Source organism: Dysidea avara, chromosome 1 (genome assembly GCF_963678975.1).
Source record: "Dysidea avara chromosome 1, odDysAvar1.4, whole genome shotgun sequence".
Classification (NCBI taxonomy): domain Eukaryota; kingdom Metazoa; phylum Porifera; class Demospongiae; order Dictyoceratida; family Dysideidae; genus Dysidea; species Dysidea avara.
The window spans coordinates 61626966-61643940 of NC_089272.1; the positions used below are offsets into that span (position 1 = coordinate 61626966).

At 37.2% G+C, this 16975-nt stretch overlaps 1 protein-coding gene across 1 annotated transcript in view; it reads right to left on the bottom strand.

Moving 5' to 3' along the window:
- Positions 1 to 358: 358 nt before the first annotated feature.
- The window catches only part of LOC136239797 (uncharacterized), an 81286-nt gene continuing 64669 nt past the window's right edge, over positions 359 to 16975 (bottom strand). The window contains exons 2-6 of the mRNA XM_066030552.1: positions 4007 to 4259; positions 1674 to 2009; positions 1593 to 1622; positions 1168 to 1531; positions 359 to 438 (exon numbers count right to left, since the gene is read on the bottom strand). Coding sequence (XP_065886624.1) covers positions 411 to 438; positions 1168 to 1531; positions 1593 to 1622; positions 1674 to 2009; positions 4007 to 4259 — 1011 coding nt within the window. The 3' untranslated portion in view covers positions 359 to 410. The remainder of the gene's footprint in view (positions 439 to 1167; positions 1532 to 1592; positions 1623 to 1673; positions 2010 to 4006; positions 4260 to 16975) is intronic.

Genomic DNA, 16975 nt, shown 5'->3' on the forward strand with positions numbered 1-16975 from the left:
CACCCATCCCTGAAGGCCTGGCTACACCACTGCACACAGGCAATCAAATAGTGAGCATCACTGTAAATTCTTAGTGACGGTCCAGCACTATAAAATGTAGTGACATTCACTATTTGCCAGTCTTCATTACTTTTTTAAATTGTGTTTACACTGTATGCCAATGACTTAGAGGATTCAATGATTACAATGACAGTTAAAATGATCCACTGAGCAGAAATGAATTGACTTCCTTGATAATATTTCTATGAATTAATTAAGCATTTCATGGCAATTATGAATAGTATACAGTATACAGTGGATTTTTCTCATGACAATCATGTGTGATCATAAATAATCTTACAAACATTCATGCACAATCAATTTACAGAAAATAACAATAATAACACAATTAAGTGATAACAGGAGAATCATCATGCTGGTGGTACAGACATGTAACACCTACACGTACAAAACGTTTTGATAAACAGTATACATTTACACATGAAGACATTTATAGGACTGTTCCGCCTGAGTCCTAGTTCTTGTTAATAACTTCTTACTACATGGGCCAGCTGCCCAAACATTTACTAGTGCTGTGAAGCCCTTAGACACTGAAACTGTTTCCAAAAAGCCTTTTGATTTTGATACAAGCAAGAACAGGTGAGTTATGAGGCTGTGAAAATATACCATAATTAGTATGCATGGACAATTCAGGAGTGCAAACCTGTTTACAACATGAAAACATACTTGTTCCAGTACAAAACCATTGGAAGTGCTCATATTTTTGCTAGAAGTGTTTTTTTGGTAGGGGCTCAGGTGAACACAAATCGACTAAACATTACTGTATTGTATGTAATGTATAATATAGATGGTGAGAAAGGTAATTTAAAGGTGCATTTTTACTGTTACAGCTTACATTGAGCAAGCATAGTAATCTATAGAATATGTCATATAGAAGTAATAAGACTGGAATCACTGATCATTGTATTAGAGTATCTCAAATGATGCACAGAAAAGCCTACTACAATAATTCAGTAATAAAGCTTATAGTAAGAACTACGTTTCTTAGGAATCATGTATACCTATAATCATGCTGAAATATTAGAGCACGCAAGTGATCAGAATAGATGGTGAGATTAGCATAATTACGTACAGACAGGAAATGAATAAAAATTGAATTCTATTTACTTGTTGGCTTTGGGTAGAGAACTGATCTCCGAGTTTTCCGAGGATTCATCTTGTTGGTGTTGAGATTTCTCCTCCATACTAGCTATACTATTCAGGCTTTCATTACTGGCTGTAGGAATTGGTGACTGGGCAAGCATAAATGATGTGGTGGTTTCCATTGCACCAGTACTCTCCAACTCCAACAAGTTATATTCTGGTTCAACTTTATCCTTTTCACCACATAACAACACTAGACACTGTATACAGTAAAAGTAAAGTTTGTATAAACATTCTTTGGTCCGTTTAATTCTTTTTCTGTTGTATGAAAGTATACCAGTTGTGCAACATCCGAGGACAAAAGCAATAAAATATCCCACTGATATCTCTACAGAATGTAATCAACAATGAAACAGGTTACACTGCTATGAACATACCATTATACTTACTGGTAATATGTAGGCCTTTTTTAGAGTTACCTATGAAAACAGTTTGTGCTAAAACAAACAAGCGTATGAATAAACTAATACCTTTACTCTTAATGCAGTCGTCTTTAACAGTGATTTTAATGGTAGAACTCCATTCATCTCTCATGATAGTGTCATATCCTTTGACAGCCACCACAGCCTTACTCACACTAGGGTCCATGGTACAACTAAATGTGTATAAATTTTCCACTGAGAGAGACTCAAATTTGCGACAGTATGGAAAGTATTGGTGGTTGATGTTATCAATGAGTAGCTGAATAGATACATCTCTCTGGTTGAACATTGTGGCTTCATTTGTATTGTTTGCTTTAACAGCCATACAAAGTCCATTAGCTTGTGAGTAGAAAAACAGCAGAAAAAACTGGTAGCACACTGTGTCTAGAAACATAGAAAGATATTATAACAATCTATGTATTATGGAATTTAATTAGCTGGTATTTTGCACGGTAAACTGCTTATGGAAACAAATTGAAAATCGGTCTGTGTATAGGTTAATCATCATAGCTCAAACCTTTTTGTGCTTTAAAAACTTGTGCTCAAAAAGGAAACCTACAGAATTACAAGAAAAAATCAGAGGAAATTTAAGCACATCATTTTTCTTGTTTTATTGCAAATTGAATGGCAGATATTTGGAAGGGAACGCTCTATGGCATTCTGACGTCTTTGCACCCATTAACCCTCAGCATATTAGGGTTTCAATAAAAAGTGTTGTGAATTAGCTCTGCAGATTAGTTTATGAAATTTGCAGTATTTTTGTGATAAAGCACAATAATGTTATTTTTGTATATTACATGACAAAGTAACAAGTAATATCAAACAGTACTACGGTACTGTTTAAGTAGGGATCGCTCCAAAAGTGATGCATGCAGCCTAAAATGCCACCTTTAAAACTCATCCTAATGTGCCAAAGTAGGGACTTTCCACCTAGCTATGCTGTCATACCATCAATCATCTTTTTCGCTAGTTTTTATTGCATAATCCCTACTTCATTTTTAAATTGACATTTTAAAAATAATGAATAGCACATTCAGAAAAATTGTAACATGTCACTTCTTTTCAGTACACATTGGTGAATGTAGTCCTACACAATATACCGTGGATTCAGTAAAGTTACTGTGGATTTTAATTAAACAGTTTTTTATAGAGCTTTACTTTTTGTATGAAAAGACATCAGAAAGGGTATACAGTACTGCTCAAGTGCAACGTTGCACTCATTCACATGCACAATTTTGCTCGAGATTTTAAAAATTGCTAATTAAGGGGTGTGGCAACTGTTTTGCTTGTGAGACAGTGTGGCAGCTGTTTCGCTCATGAGAATCACGGGCAAAACAGTTTCCACGCCTCTTAATTAGCAATTTTTAAAATCTTGAGCAAAATTTCGTGTGCAAGCAAGTGTGACGTTGCATTTGGGCAGTACCATAGACTGGTGTACAATAATATACCAGAAAAGATTGCTAACACAATCTGTCTTGAGTAAGTATGTGTACTTTTGTATCTGGACTTAGTAGTAGAAGTCTAAAATGGCATCTCACTAAGGCATACCTGCAGTATAGTTTTAGGCTGGCAACTTGTATGTAAAAGGTTAGACTTAACAAATATAATATTATTACTACTTACGCTGCCCTCAGAGTAACATGTAATAATATCATGTAACTCATTGCTATTTTCTGAGAGTAATACTTAACTGTACATGTACTGTGTTCAATTACTTACAATAGAAATAATAGATCACATAATATGCTCTCACAAATCACACATGCATGTGCATACCACACACATGCACGCATGCATGCATGCATGCACACACACACGCTACACACTTCACACACAAAGCAAACAAAGCAAAGCATGCGAAACACAGCTATTGCCACCCAGCGAACCCACACTGGGATGCCTGTGCACTTGTGCAAGCAACTCTTTCTGGGGCAGAACTACTATAGTAACCACAGGAGGTCTCATGGAGAGAGGTTGCAGAACGCAAAGTTCCACAACAACTCCAACACCACTAAGCAAGACAAGGACAGTTGGGCATTTGCTTCCCCAGTAAACACCACGTACCATATTGATGTTACAACTGGGTCAGCACCATGCAGGTCACCAGATCCCCAATATACAGCTGGGTAGACTGGAGCAATGTGAGTAAGGTTTTTTGCTCAAGGAACAACAACAACAACAACACTAAATTGGCATGACCAGGCATCGAACCTGGAGCCTTTCGATTATCACGCCAATGCTGCCACACACACACACACACACACACACACACACACACACACACACACACACACACACACACACACACACACACACACACAGGTACCCACACACATGCACGCAAGCACGCACACACACACAAAGCAATACTGAAACCTCACCTTCACCACTTGAATAGTGACCACATAGATTCTCAAGTCTTTCATATGTGTTCAGCTTATCATTCAATATTGGTTGTGTTGGGAATTTTTCTCCAGGTTCACTACAGTAGTATTGCAGTTTGGACTTGTTTGAGAACCAGCAAGATGATATCTCGATTTTCTGCAGATGTTCTTTAGTGAATGACTCTCCGTGTACACCCAAGATGAGTAGTGTAGAAAGGAATACCCAGTAATGCCACATCTTTGTGGCTTTCTATATAAATTACAAGGAAGTAACATAACACATGTTACATAATATTGCATCGGTGGTAAAGCAGAAAATTTATGAAAGGCAGCATCTCATTTCATAAGGCCAAAATCATAGATGGTTATAAGATAGAAGGTTATAAGATAGATGCTTTGTTCATTACCTGACTATATACAATGCTACACAGCATGCTGTGTTAATGCGATACGTAGTAAGCTACTGTATCTTTGCTTAAAATAAGTCAGCCTTTTCTCATCAAAACTTACTACTAAACAGTGGTACATTGAACGCTGAATACTGGTAATTTACAGACCTTGGTATTCAATGGTACCACACTCTACCTCTAACCATATTAATACACAGTACTACTGTACTGCACAATGGTATGTCCAATGGCATGAAATAGGGAAATAAAACGTGTTTAATTACATTTCATACAACTAATGGTTCATTTTAGCAAAGTAGGGGCAATTGCTGAAGCTACACAAATGTAACAAGCATTTGACATAATTACTGAGAGATTATGGTTGGGTAGTGAACTTTTATTATAGCCTGCCACAACAACTCGAATCACTTCATTGTATGTATAGACAGGTTATTGAAGCCAGTAAAAGATAGTAAATGGCCTAAATGTTTGAATGGCATGGAACGCTTGAAAATGTAGCCATAAGTTTGACCACAAGAACAGCAGCACCAGCCCATTGTAGACCATTACTTAACTGAACAGGCTTAGTTCTTGTCAGTGATACAAGATTTTCACAGGGCAAAACTTTATAGAGTGGTAAATGATGATGTGACCTGTAGGGGAGATACCTTATGTCACAAACATATTTTACTGAATATAAAAATTAGCATTTGTATGGCTTGGTAATGTCCCTTTTAAACTTCTTGTTCTAACCACAAGTTCTTATAAAGATGATGGCAATTAGTATAGGAGTGTTATAAATGCCACCTATCAAAACAACCACAAATAATATTATGGATCCACACGTAATGCTTCTATGAACAACCTAACTACATTATATTACATAGTATTCAGTGTTTGTATGTACATTTTACATAGCTTGCTGGTTCATTTAAAAATAGCTAACAAGAGGTCTTTCGCATATTTAACACTGTGCAAACTCTAAAAATGAATTTAAAAATTAATAATTATGGCAACTGATGCTTGTGCAATCTACTACCACATGTGCTTTCATCTCAATGTGCATAAAGCATACATAACCTGCTCATTCCTTTCATAATACGCTTCTAATTGTGCAACAAAACACAGTATATACAAAACAATCCTAGAATTGGTGTAAACAGCTATGTACAACATCGCTACACCAGTTGACACTGGAGGGAAAAGTGACGCCTGCAGTACAACACTAGAAAATAAACAAATAAAATAGTATACCATAATATAGATTTGAATACCAAGTGTGACAGTTGTCACTTTTGGTCGCCAATGGGTTTCACTCGTAGTACTTCATGCCTATATTAATTCCCTAAAGTTATGTGGGTGAATTACTTTGAAATAAATCTTATTCAAACTCAGGCATGCATACCTCTTGTCTGTACAGCTAATCCTTTAAGTTTCTGATAGTTTAGGCTGTATACCTTGTACAAATCAGGTCTATCTATAAGGGTTGAAACTGGGTTAGTTGACTTAGGTCATAAGTCATCAAGGTTACATTTTGTCATCATAATAATTATGATTGAGTTCAATTACTTCACCATCACAAGATCCAATTTGGAGATATTTATAAAATAGATGAGACCTGTGACCCCTTGATGTTGACGCAAATGGCAATGTAAGTCTTTGTACCACAATCTTGTACGACAAGAATTCAGAGCAGATCAATTGCTAGAGACTTGTAATTGGTTTCAAAGAACACAATGTACGTGACTGCAGCCTTAGTCTATTGCTTGCAGATTAACCACCATTTCCTAAAGTGGTCATAAATGGAGAGAGCTTAAAATAATGGCAAACCAGCATTGAAACCAGGTCACTACTGCTGACCAAGATGACCCACGTACTGTTCCATCCCAAATTATTTGATTAAAAGCTATTTTTGCTAGGCTAGGTGAATTAAATTAAGTATATAGATAGGTAAGTTTTTATAACTAACGATCAGTAAGTGGGTGTTGTTCGGTGTAAGTATACAGACAGCAACTCATTTGCTATAAATGGGATTGGCTTTTTGCATATTTCAACACCGCTTTAATCCATGCCTACATAAAACATCACACATTCCTGATGAGTGGGTATGGCTCACAAAAGAAGCTGGCTTGCTGCAAGACTAACCTATGACTCGCACAATAACTGTGTATTTTGGTATACATGAATTGTACACCAAATAACAATTAGTGGGTGGGACTCCATGTATGCCTGCTGGACATGAATTAATGCATGCAGTACCTACTGTAATACACCTACAGGTATATGGGTATGGCTTCACATACCGGGTATTCCTACAGACAGTAACACATAACCGTTAAAAGTGGGTGTGGCTCATGAAAGAAACTCAGACTAGCATTATCAATGCACTTCCACATTGCCAAATTAAATAATTTATTTCACACATGGGTCACACCTGGATTCTATAAAGCAAGTTAGATTCAGATGATTTGTGACTCAGATGACCCAATCCACTTTAACGTTGTAGCAAGCCCAAAGATGCTGGCCAGTATGACTGCTGGAATAGTAATGTTAAGCTCCTATTCCCTCAGTACGGGCAGAGTGACGATTTGACAAGCAATGTCGACTCCCTACTAAATGTGCCTGCTGGAATATTGCCACTGACAATACACTGTCACCATTACGTATGCACAATAATTATGGTGGAAAGGTATTAAAAGTAATGCAATGGCAAATGCCTCATACCTGAGGATATTCCTATAGTCTCCCTGTTTGGCATCTATACTGAGGATTACGAATGATAGGTACATAAGAAACCCGTGTTACTGCCCTTAGGAGTCACGCCTACTTATTGGTTGTTGGTATGAGGAAACAAAAAAGCTTGCCTTGTCACAGTGTTTGTGTTTAGTTAGCAGCAACTTGTTTACCTTTTGAGGGCTAACTGACTAACTGTATGCCACTCTTGATGTGTTGATTAACTCATCCACAAAACGACATTACCTGGCTGTCCAAGTTAGCAATAGCGATCCAGTTTCAACCCTGCTGTTTATGATATTAATTATTTTGAGGAGCATGTCTAAATACAATAATAATATCAGCTAATGCACCTGTGTGATGCTGGATTATGGAAGCATGCTAATGCTAGAGGGGTTTGGGACACATCCTCTCAAGAAAATGTCATAAAAGGCTGAATTCGGTGACATTTCAGTCACTAAACATAACACAGGATTTTAGGTTGGACATTTGCTACTAAACATAATTTTGGATTTTAGCTATAATGGTGCAAAACTTCTTCGCTGAAATTGTGGACCATTCTTTTTTTTGTTTGTTGAGTTGTTTCAAGAGAGGGTCAGTTGTTGAGAACCCTGACCTGTATTTCAGCAGGGGGCTTCTAGTGGGGCATTCAGTACTTCATGAGGTTGTCAAAGTTCCCATCCTGGGGGAGCCGACATAGAGGTATTATTATCAATTTTGTCAAAATGAGGTGATAGGTAGCTATACATACGGTGGAAATTGATCTTAGTTGAAAAATAAGTTACAAGCGACAAGCTCAGCATGTAAATCGGGCCCAATCAGATCATGAACATACTCAGGTACCCTCAGGAAACAAAACAATACGGAAGCGTCTACACTGCCGGACTAGATACGTTCATGGAGACAGGTCACACGTAGTCTAAGACCTCATTATGGGCGGCTTATACTGCTATAGCTTTGGTGTGTAGTGTTTAAAGATACAGAGCTCCAGTAATTTATCACTTGTGTTATGCAAAATGAATGCATGCTATGCGTATTTGTATAGCCGTTATATTGTTTTGATTGTCATTTGTATCAGTGGATTCATGGCTCCTATATAGGGATGCGGCGATTATGCTGGCATAATTTCGGGCATAATAGGTATGTGTGGAAATCAGGAATTATGCTAGCATTTTGAGGTGATTATAAAGCTTTAACAGTAGGAAAATCTGCAGATTGCACAATTCCGTTAAAAAAGATCGAGATACTCTAATAGAGCAGTCAGAAACTCTAATAGAACAGTCATTGAATATTATTTACTCTAATAAAGTAGTCATATTGAAATGAAATTCTCTAATACAGCAACCAGCTAAAGAATTCAAGACTATTTGAAGCTTAGACATCAATGAAAATGGTCTGATACAGCAATAAACTGGCATTATTAGCCAATTATGGTGGCATAATTTTGGGAATAATGGGCAATTCTCAAAAGCATAATAGGTGATTTTTTGAGCACTGCTCAAAAGCATAATGCTCAATTTTTGGAGCATAATAGCCTCATGCCTACTCCTATACCACAGTGAGATATAACCATCACTTACAGATTACTATATGTGTCTCTATATGTTATGCTGTCTGTTTCCACTAGGTGACTTTATCTAGTACTACCTTCATCCCAGGGGCACTTAATGCATCATAATTAATGTACTTTTTGCATAAAATATAGCAATTTGCTGAGTTTTGATTTATTAAAATATTGAAAGTCTCTCAGCGGCTGGGGGCTGTGCCCCTAGACCCCTGCTTCTAGTAACTCAATGCTGGTGCTGGAACCCCCCTTCAAAGAATCCTGGCTACGCCCCTGAAGCTGGTGAATAAGCTTTATTCAGTAGGCCCCGTTACTTCGTTGTGGTTAGGCGTTACTCAGACGATAACTAACGAGACTAGTAACTTCGTTACTTATAGTAATAATATTACATAATATTTGACTCGTTACAGTAACTATATTACTTATGTAACGCGTTACATTTGTAAGTTAAGTAACTTGCGTTATATTACCTGTTTTTATAGCGTATTTCGTTATATTATTACTTTGTTACCACAAAAGTAATAATATTACGTAACGCGTTACTCCCAACACTGGTGATAGACTTATTTAGCAGAGCAGGGGTGAAGGCGATGAATTCTGTGCGTAATTTATATACCTGCGCATGCGTGGTGCACAAAAGCGGTCAAATTATTTGGTCTTTGGAAGTGGTCATGGATCTGCTTTCTAAAAAGATTGGAGACATTAGCATTTGTCGAAGAATGCTGTTTTCTGCTTCATTCCTCCCCAAAGCATACCCGCTATACTGGAAGGCTGTCAGCACGTTTGCTACTTTAGGGACCAGCAAAGAGTCAACACGCCGCGGGCGATCGATGAAGACGTTTGTCGACTGTAAATGGATAACGTAGAAGTACTTAGCCCATCAGCATTTGAGGGTGAGGAAAGTTTGATGAAAGAAATTGTCCACATGAAATTAAATCCTGATGACCATAATCCCATCTCATTTCATCTGCTCAACGCTGTTTAACTTGCAACTCATCATTGAAGGCAAGAGAAGATCGGCCTAGTAATTTAACTCTTTACACTTCACAGTTTGGCACAATTAATGCTACACATTATCACAAATTGTGCTCGAACCGAGTATGCAAAACTGTGCAGCACTATATGGATACAGAACAATGTCTGGAACTAGCAATCTTTTTTATGATGATTGTTATTCATCCCTACCATACTTTGTGGCATCTCAAGAAACAGCTTTTGAGATGAACTTTCTCAGTAAGTTTGATGCTGAGTTACTCATAGGACGAATTTCTTACTTACAAAAAGTGGAAATATACAATTATCAAAATGACTATGCATCTGTGAAGAAGCACCACTCCAAAAAATCAAAGGAAGAAACCCAAGAAGTTGGTACTAGCAGTACAACACCACAAAGGTCAGCTAGAAATTTGAGAATATATATGTATAAAGAATAATGTTACAATAATTATGGATTGCCAATGATTCCCTGACTGGATTGCTGGGTCAGCCATCCTTGATTGGTTTTAAAGATCTATTGTATATATATATTTATATTACAGATTTAAAATCTAGCTCTTACTGTATATTTGTGCATGTTATAGAGTTTCTACACATGATACGTAGTGATAAATAAATCATCAACATTTGTGATTTCATAGAATGGATTCACTTAAATTAGCACTAACAAATTAATGAGTCAAAATACACATACATTTGTGAGCTTACTCAATGTAGCTACAATCCATATCAAGCAATCCATTTGAGTTGTATTTTTTGGCAACCATATGTCTTATTAAGCATTTATTTATATGCACTGGCATGTTATAGCCAGACCAGCATTTGGTTTCCTGGAATTGTTTTTAAAACAAAATGTGCATGTATTATACATGCCCGTTCCATACCTGTACTTGTGCATAAAGAAAGCTTTATGTTAGAAGCAGCCTGAGTGCATATTATAGACATCTGCTTCATTCCAATTTCAACTACATATGTGTGAAACTGGTTTCTGCATATGTGACCGGATTTCATATAACCAGGCTTCCACACACACAAAATCAAACTTACGTTTTTACCAGAAATGGATTGCTGGTCTAATACACTATCATATTCCACACTGTACTTTCTTCCGGACTGGCAAGTCTGGTTTCTGTAGCAGCTTTCTTCCAACCCGGTCAAAGTCACGAGTGGGAGATTGGTGCCATTAAATGGCCATGGCTTTGTGATAATGGTGTGTAGTGAGCTGGCACTTCACAGAGAGCTCGCCAATAGTGTTCTCAGTCAGTTTGGAGTGATCTGAGGGCCATGGAGAGCCCAAACGTGGCCTCTGGATTCCATTCGTCTTCTTACTTCATTTTATACCTCTATATTAAGCCCACCCACCACCCTCTGCTTCTATTACTACCACCTGTGATATTATTACCCGCTCGAAAAAAGCTGCCCAAAACAGGACAAATTTTGGGTATCAGAAATCTATACACCCACTCAGTGATAGCTAGTTAATAGATGAATAATTGGTGCAAATTTTGTTTGCACAGCTGTAGGCACTGGGAGGTTATTACACAATGATTACTTGAAATCGCCATATCTCCTAACGAAGCTTTGTGCGTCGAAGCCTGGTTTTGTCAAATTCAGTCACACATGAATACATTATAGCCCATATAAAGTGTAACTTACCAATTGACGCTTGAAAACAGGGCCACACTTTATTACCAACCTTAGCTATGGAACACAAGGAATAGCAAGAGGCAGCCAAACAAACAATCTGTATTGTTGTTAGATCACGTGATCTCACGTGATGCCTCTCTTAATATTAATTATTATGGTAAAAGGCTGTATGGATGTTTTAATGACTGAAGAACAACAGTGTGGGCCTTGTAGGCAGTTGCAGAAATTATATATACATATCCCTTAACTATGGACAGTCTTTCAAAATAGTACTGGTACCAAGAGTAATGGAGAAGAATGCTGATTTCTACTTCATTCCTCCCCAAAGTATACCCACTATACTGAAAGGCTGTCAGCACATTTGCTACTTTAGGGACCAGCAAAGAGTCAACGATTGATGAAAACGTTTGTTGACTGTTAATGGATAATGTAGAAGTACTTACCCCATTAGCATTTGAGGGTGAGGAAACTTTGATGAAAGAAATTGTCCACATGAAATCAAATCCATTATTTACTCATTATGAACTCTTGCTGGTACTTATAGTGCTTGCCCTATAATATTATGACTACATGTCATTTTTGTGTGCTGTATGGTATAAAGAAATCTCTGTTTATAAAGTTATACTTACTAGCTGGACCAGTTATCTCAAACATTTATAACCACAATGTCAATTGAAGGTGAAGAGCCAATGCCATGAGCATAACTGTCTCAGAATATGGAACTAAATTACTCATTGATTTTTCATTGCATTACCTATAATATTAAAGTGCACAGAAAAATTTGGAATTTTCAACTAGAGTAGGGACCATATATAGCTCATTGATAAAAAGTAATGAAACAAGCTGAATCAAAGTAAAACAATAAGAAGTGTTATATCCCCCCCCCCCCTACTGTGCAATTCCATTATGGTATCTTGAGCACAGTAGGGATATAACACTTCTTATTGTTTTACTGTGATTTAATATTGTGCACTGCTCCAGCTTGTTTCAGTACTTTTTATCGATGTGCTATGGTCCCTACTTTAGTTGAAAATCCCTAATATTTTATGTACTTGTTTTTTGTAAGTAATTATTACTGGTGAACCCACACATACCACATCTGAAATGGCACCACATGCCCCAGCTATATCAATTATCATCTGAAAAGTATCCATTACACTTCATTGTCAGCTATATTATGTTCAACCCATTATACAGCATTTCAGATCAATAACTGATCAAAAAGCACCTCTGCAATCCATGCATACCATAAGAAAAAATGGTGCCGCGTACCCCAGTTATATCAATTATCATCTGAAAAGTGAAGTGTCCATTACGCTTCGTTATCAGCTATGTTCAACCTGTTACACAGCAGTACAAATCAAGAACTGCTTGAAAAGCACCTCTGCAATCAAATTAGCCACTATGAAAAATACGGACGATTTCTGTTATGAAGGGAAGCCATCATGTGCTACCGCTGAATGACACTTTTGCTGTCAGCAAAGATAAATGGGACACGAAAGAGGACACTGGTAAGTCCATGAAGAATGTATTGTATGTACTGCGGTATGCCTAAAGGCACCTCTTAGGCCGAAGCAACGTCGAACAGTGAAAAAAATCAAGCCCGTAGCCTTAGCTGTTATCGAATTATGCTTGTCTGAAGACATCAGTTAGTTACTCAGACAGTAAAAACTTCCGTTAAATAATTTTTAAAAAGTTCCATAGCAACTTGTTGAAAGTGTTTTTGGTCAATCTGAAGGCTTGTTTGGCCTTAGTTTTACCTAACCAATACTTCCTCATCATCATTAGGGAAATTGAGGCTGATTTTTTGGTGATGTTATTTCATGGGCCACGCCTACTCCTTTGTGGTCCCTACTATGCAGTACTATTGTATTGTATGATGATAGCTGAATTGACCCATGCATCACCTGATTAATTGTGTCGCCATCACCTTCACAGCACACAATATTAATGATACATACATACTTTCATAATCATCACATATTGCTATATTATAGAAAATGCAATGATGAAAGAATCAAGCTTGACAGAAGGAGATTTGAAGAGGCCCATTTGCGCTTTGCTGTATTAAGAGTCAAGAGTTCTTATCCAGATGAGTTCTCACACAATACTGTGCTTCCCAATATCCAGGAGACATTAAAGGAAATCACTCCCAAGTATTTTCAACTTTTTAGACATCTATATGGAAGTATGTATAAGTGCATAAGTTTTACACCAGCGCCAGATATCTTAATTCCATTATTACGTATGGTTATATTGAATAGCTTCTATGTTAGTTGCCATGGCAACAGCCAGAAATATGCTGCAATTAATATTTGACTGGTATTATGCACTTAAAGATAATATCAATAATATGTTAATTATAATGTGGTATAATTATCTAATGGCATGAATGTAGTAGCTAATTCATTGTGGTGATTTAACGCTAATGAATGATTAGCTAGCTGGCCATTGTACCGGATTTCTCTGTGTAAAAGTGCCTGATTATTGGAGTTGACTTCTAGGACTTTGCACGTTTTTTTGTTCATCTACATGTCTGTACTTAGTCATGAAAAAACAATATTATAGAATGGTTTTTTGAAACCACAATAGCAATTCAGATATATTATGTAATTTGATTTCAAATACAAAGTTGAAACCATTATCACTATCACAATTACAGGCAGGCATCCATTTTTTATTTCATTTAAGATACAAATGTCTATAGATACATGTGTGATAACCAGCTGCTTTGAAGTCATAGTTATTGCTTAATTTTAATGTATGTAGATCATAAATGTGGTTTCCCTGGCTGTGGAACAGTTATGGTAATTGATGGCAATATGAAAATCTACCGAGATGTCTGCATGGCGAAACATGCAGGATTTATTGAATTTGAAGGGCTGCAAGGAACTGTTGCTACAGGCTGTATGCAAACACCTGCATACAAAAGCCGCTATTGTTCCTCTCACACTCCTCAAGTTTGCTTGCAATCTACGTCATTAGATGATCATCATGAAGATATTGCTGAGGTGATTGTAGGAAAGAAATCTCTACGTAATGAAACATATTATCAGGTATTATATAGACTTTAATAAATACAGTGCACATGCAACTTAATGTAGCTATGTATGCATATGTGATGTAAGTGCATACTTAGAGGGTTGCAATTATAAATGTAATATTCCTTTGAAACCACACTTCAAAATCACAGAAGTTTCATATCTTGGTCATTTACATTTTTACTTTGCTTCCCCTCAGACTTGTGCCCATAACTAAGATGTTATATACCTGAGCTGTGATATAGATAGCTATAACACATGTACAAATATATATGACAAAGTACAATGCTGTATGTAATTGATGATTTGGGCTGATAATATTAAGAGTATTATATAATAACTAATTGTTTATAAAATCATCCCAAAACACCAATAAATAATAAGTCTGTGAGTTGACATGAAATAATTTATTGACTTTTATGTGAACAATATTATGGCTATTATGATAAGCACAAAAGTTGGCCAAAAGCGTCATTTGGTTGGCTTGGTACAGTATACACCTGAGAGCTACAGAACATATCATGTAAGTAATTTAGTTAAGATACAATGCAGAGATTGTTATGAGACTGGGATTCATCTCAGGCTTTACCTTAATTTTATTGCCATATATTTTTGTACTGTTCAAAATTTGTGAGACTTGATGTCTCACAGTGTAGTTCATGTAGATCGCATAAGTACAAGCATTACTATGTATCAGGTATGTTATAGTTAAACACCACCATGAGTATAGGATAACTAGATATCCTACTAGTGCAGGTTGGGTTTATCTGGTTTCTATCCCAAACTTTGAAGTAGTCAAGCTCACAAACAACGTGTCAATAAGGCTAGATAAGTATGTCAGTTGTGTATGACTTCAATTTTGCTGAAATTGTAGTTTTGTAGTGTGTACAAGGCTTCAATTTGCTTTCAACTGAATGTGTAATTATATTTTGTCTTACAAACTATGTGCACTGGGGTTTACTTACCATTCCTGGGGTTAAACTCCCGGGTTTCTAGTTCTTTGTATTATGCATTTGTTTTTGTGACTTTTGCATTATTCACGAGTTTTTATATAATTATCTAGAGTACGCATTATTCATTATTTTTAAAACTATTATTACATCTAGAATATGTCAGTAGACAATTGTTATGTGTATAATATCAGGTTCTGTGGCTAGGATGACCAGCAAGTGAAGTAACTTGGGAACCAGCCTCACAGCTGAACAAAAATCTTATTAAGGATTACGAAAATGATTTGATGGCAACTTCTGTTGCAACTAAATCACAATCATATGGCAGTGTTGTTTCTACAATCACAGTTTTGAAGACTGATAAGAAACAGCCTAAGAAACAAAGAGTAGAAAGACCTTTGGTTGAGAAGGCAACTGGGTAAGTGTTTTAAACGCTTTGCTTGTGTTACATGCAGATTGGAAAGTGTATATAAAATGACAATGTGTGGAATAGTGACCCGTGTCCTTGTGAACTCATGCACACACCAAGCAATAGCCTACTTCTGTTTTGTAATTAGGAAGTGATGTACATTTAATTGTTTAGGCTACATCCTTTTGTACCATAGCTATAAGGCAGCCTTACAAGGTTAAGGTGACCTTATTGCTGTATTAGGACTTTGTGGTTTTTGTAAGTCTTCCATCAGGAAGTTAGGTAATTCAGTTTTGTAGTATAAATAGAGAGCACATTTTGCAGTTTGTATGACTGGTATGAATGGTTGAGTTGAGTTAAGCCTATTAAAGTGCTTATAACCTTGGAGAGCTAAGCCAGCTTAGCACCTTAATCACTCGGATTCGCGACATTTTGGTGGCAGCGGTGGGATATCTCTTCTCGCTTTTGGAGACACAAGATATCCAGTGATACGGACTCAAAATTCCCAGGACTAAGAGGACTACAAGAACTTCCAGGGAAGACAGCCCAGTGGCTGAGGTGGTCACAGTAGCTGGCATGATGGACATATTTAAGGAGCAACAGCAGATGCTGCTTACACTGCTAGAAAGCCAAAAGGAGGCACAGCAAACGAGGGAATCTACAAACTCTATCAACAAGAAGATGCCAAAGCCAACCTGCAAAAGCTGACACCCAGTGACAGAATTGAGCACTTCATAGCCACATTTGAGAGGATTGCCACTCAGCAAGGATGGCCAAAGGGAGTGTGGGCTACTCAGTTAGCAGGACTTCTAACTGGAAAAGCTATGGCAGTCTATGCAGCACTCTCCACAGAGGATGCTTTGGACTATGACAGAGTCAAGGAGGCTGTCCTCCAGAGGTATGACATAAATGAAGAGTAATACCGCCTGAGATTTAGGCAGGATTACAAGAACGGTGATGAATCCTATTGTGAGTGGGCAGACCGTCTGTGGGACCATTTCACCAGGTGGACAAAGAACCAGTCTATTTCTTTAGAGGAACTGATAATGCTGCAGCAGTTCCTTCAAGGAATGCCTGATGGGTTGCGAGTGTGGCTCAGGGAAAGAAAACCTGAATCTTTGAGGCAGGCTGCAGTACTGGCTGACAGTTATGTGTTGGCAAGAAGACTGGAACCACAGGACAAGTCATATTCAGTAGAGAGGTTTCACCATGACGGTCATGGACAAAGCAATGAATT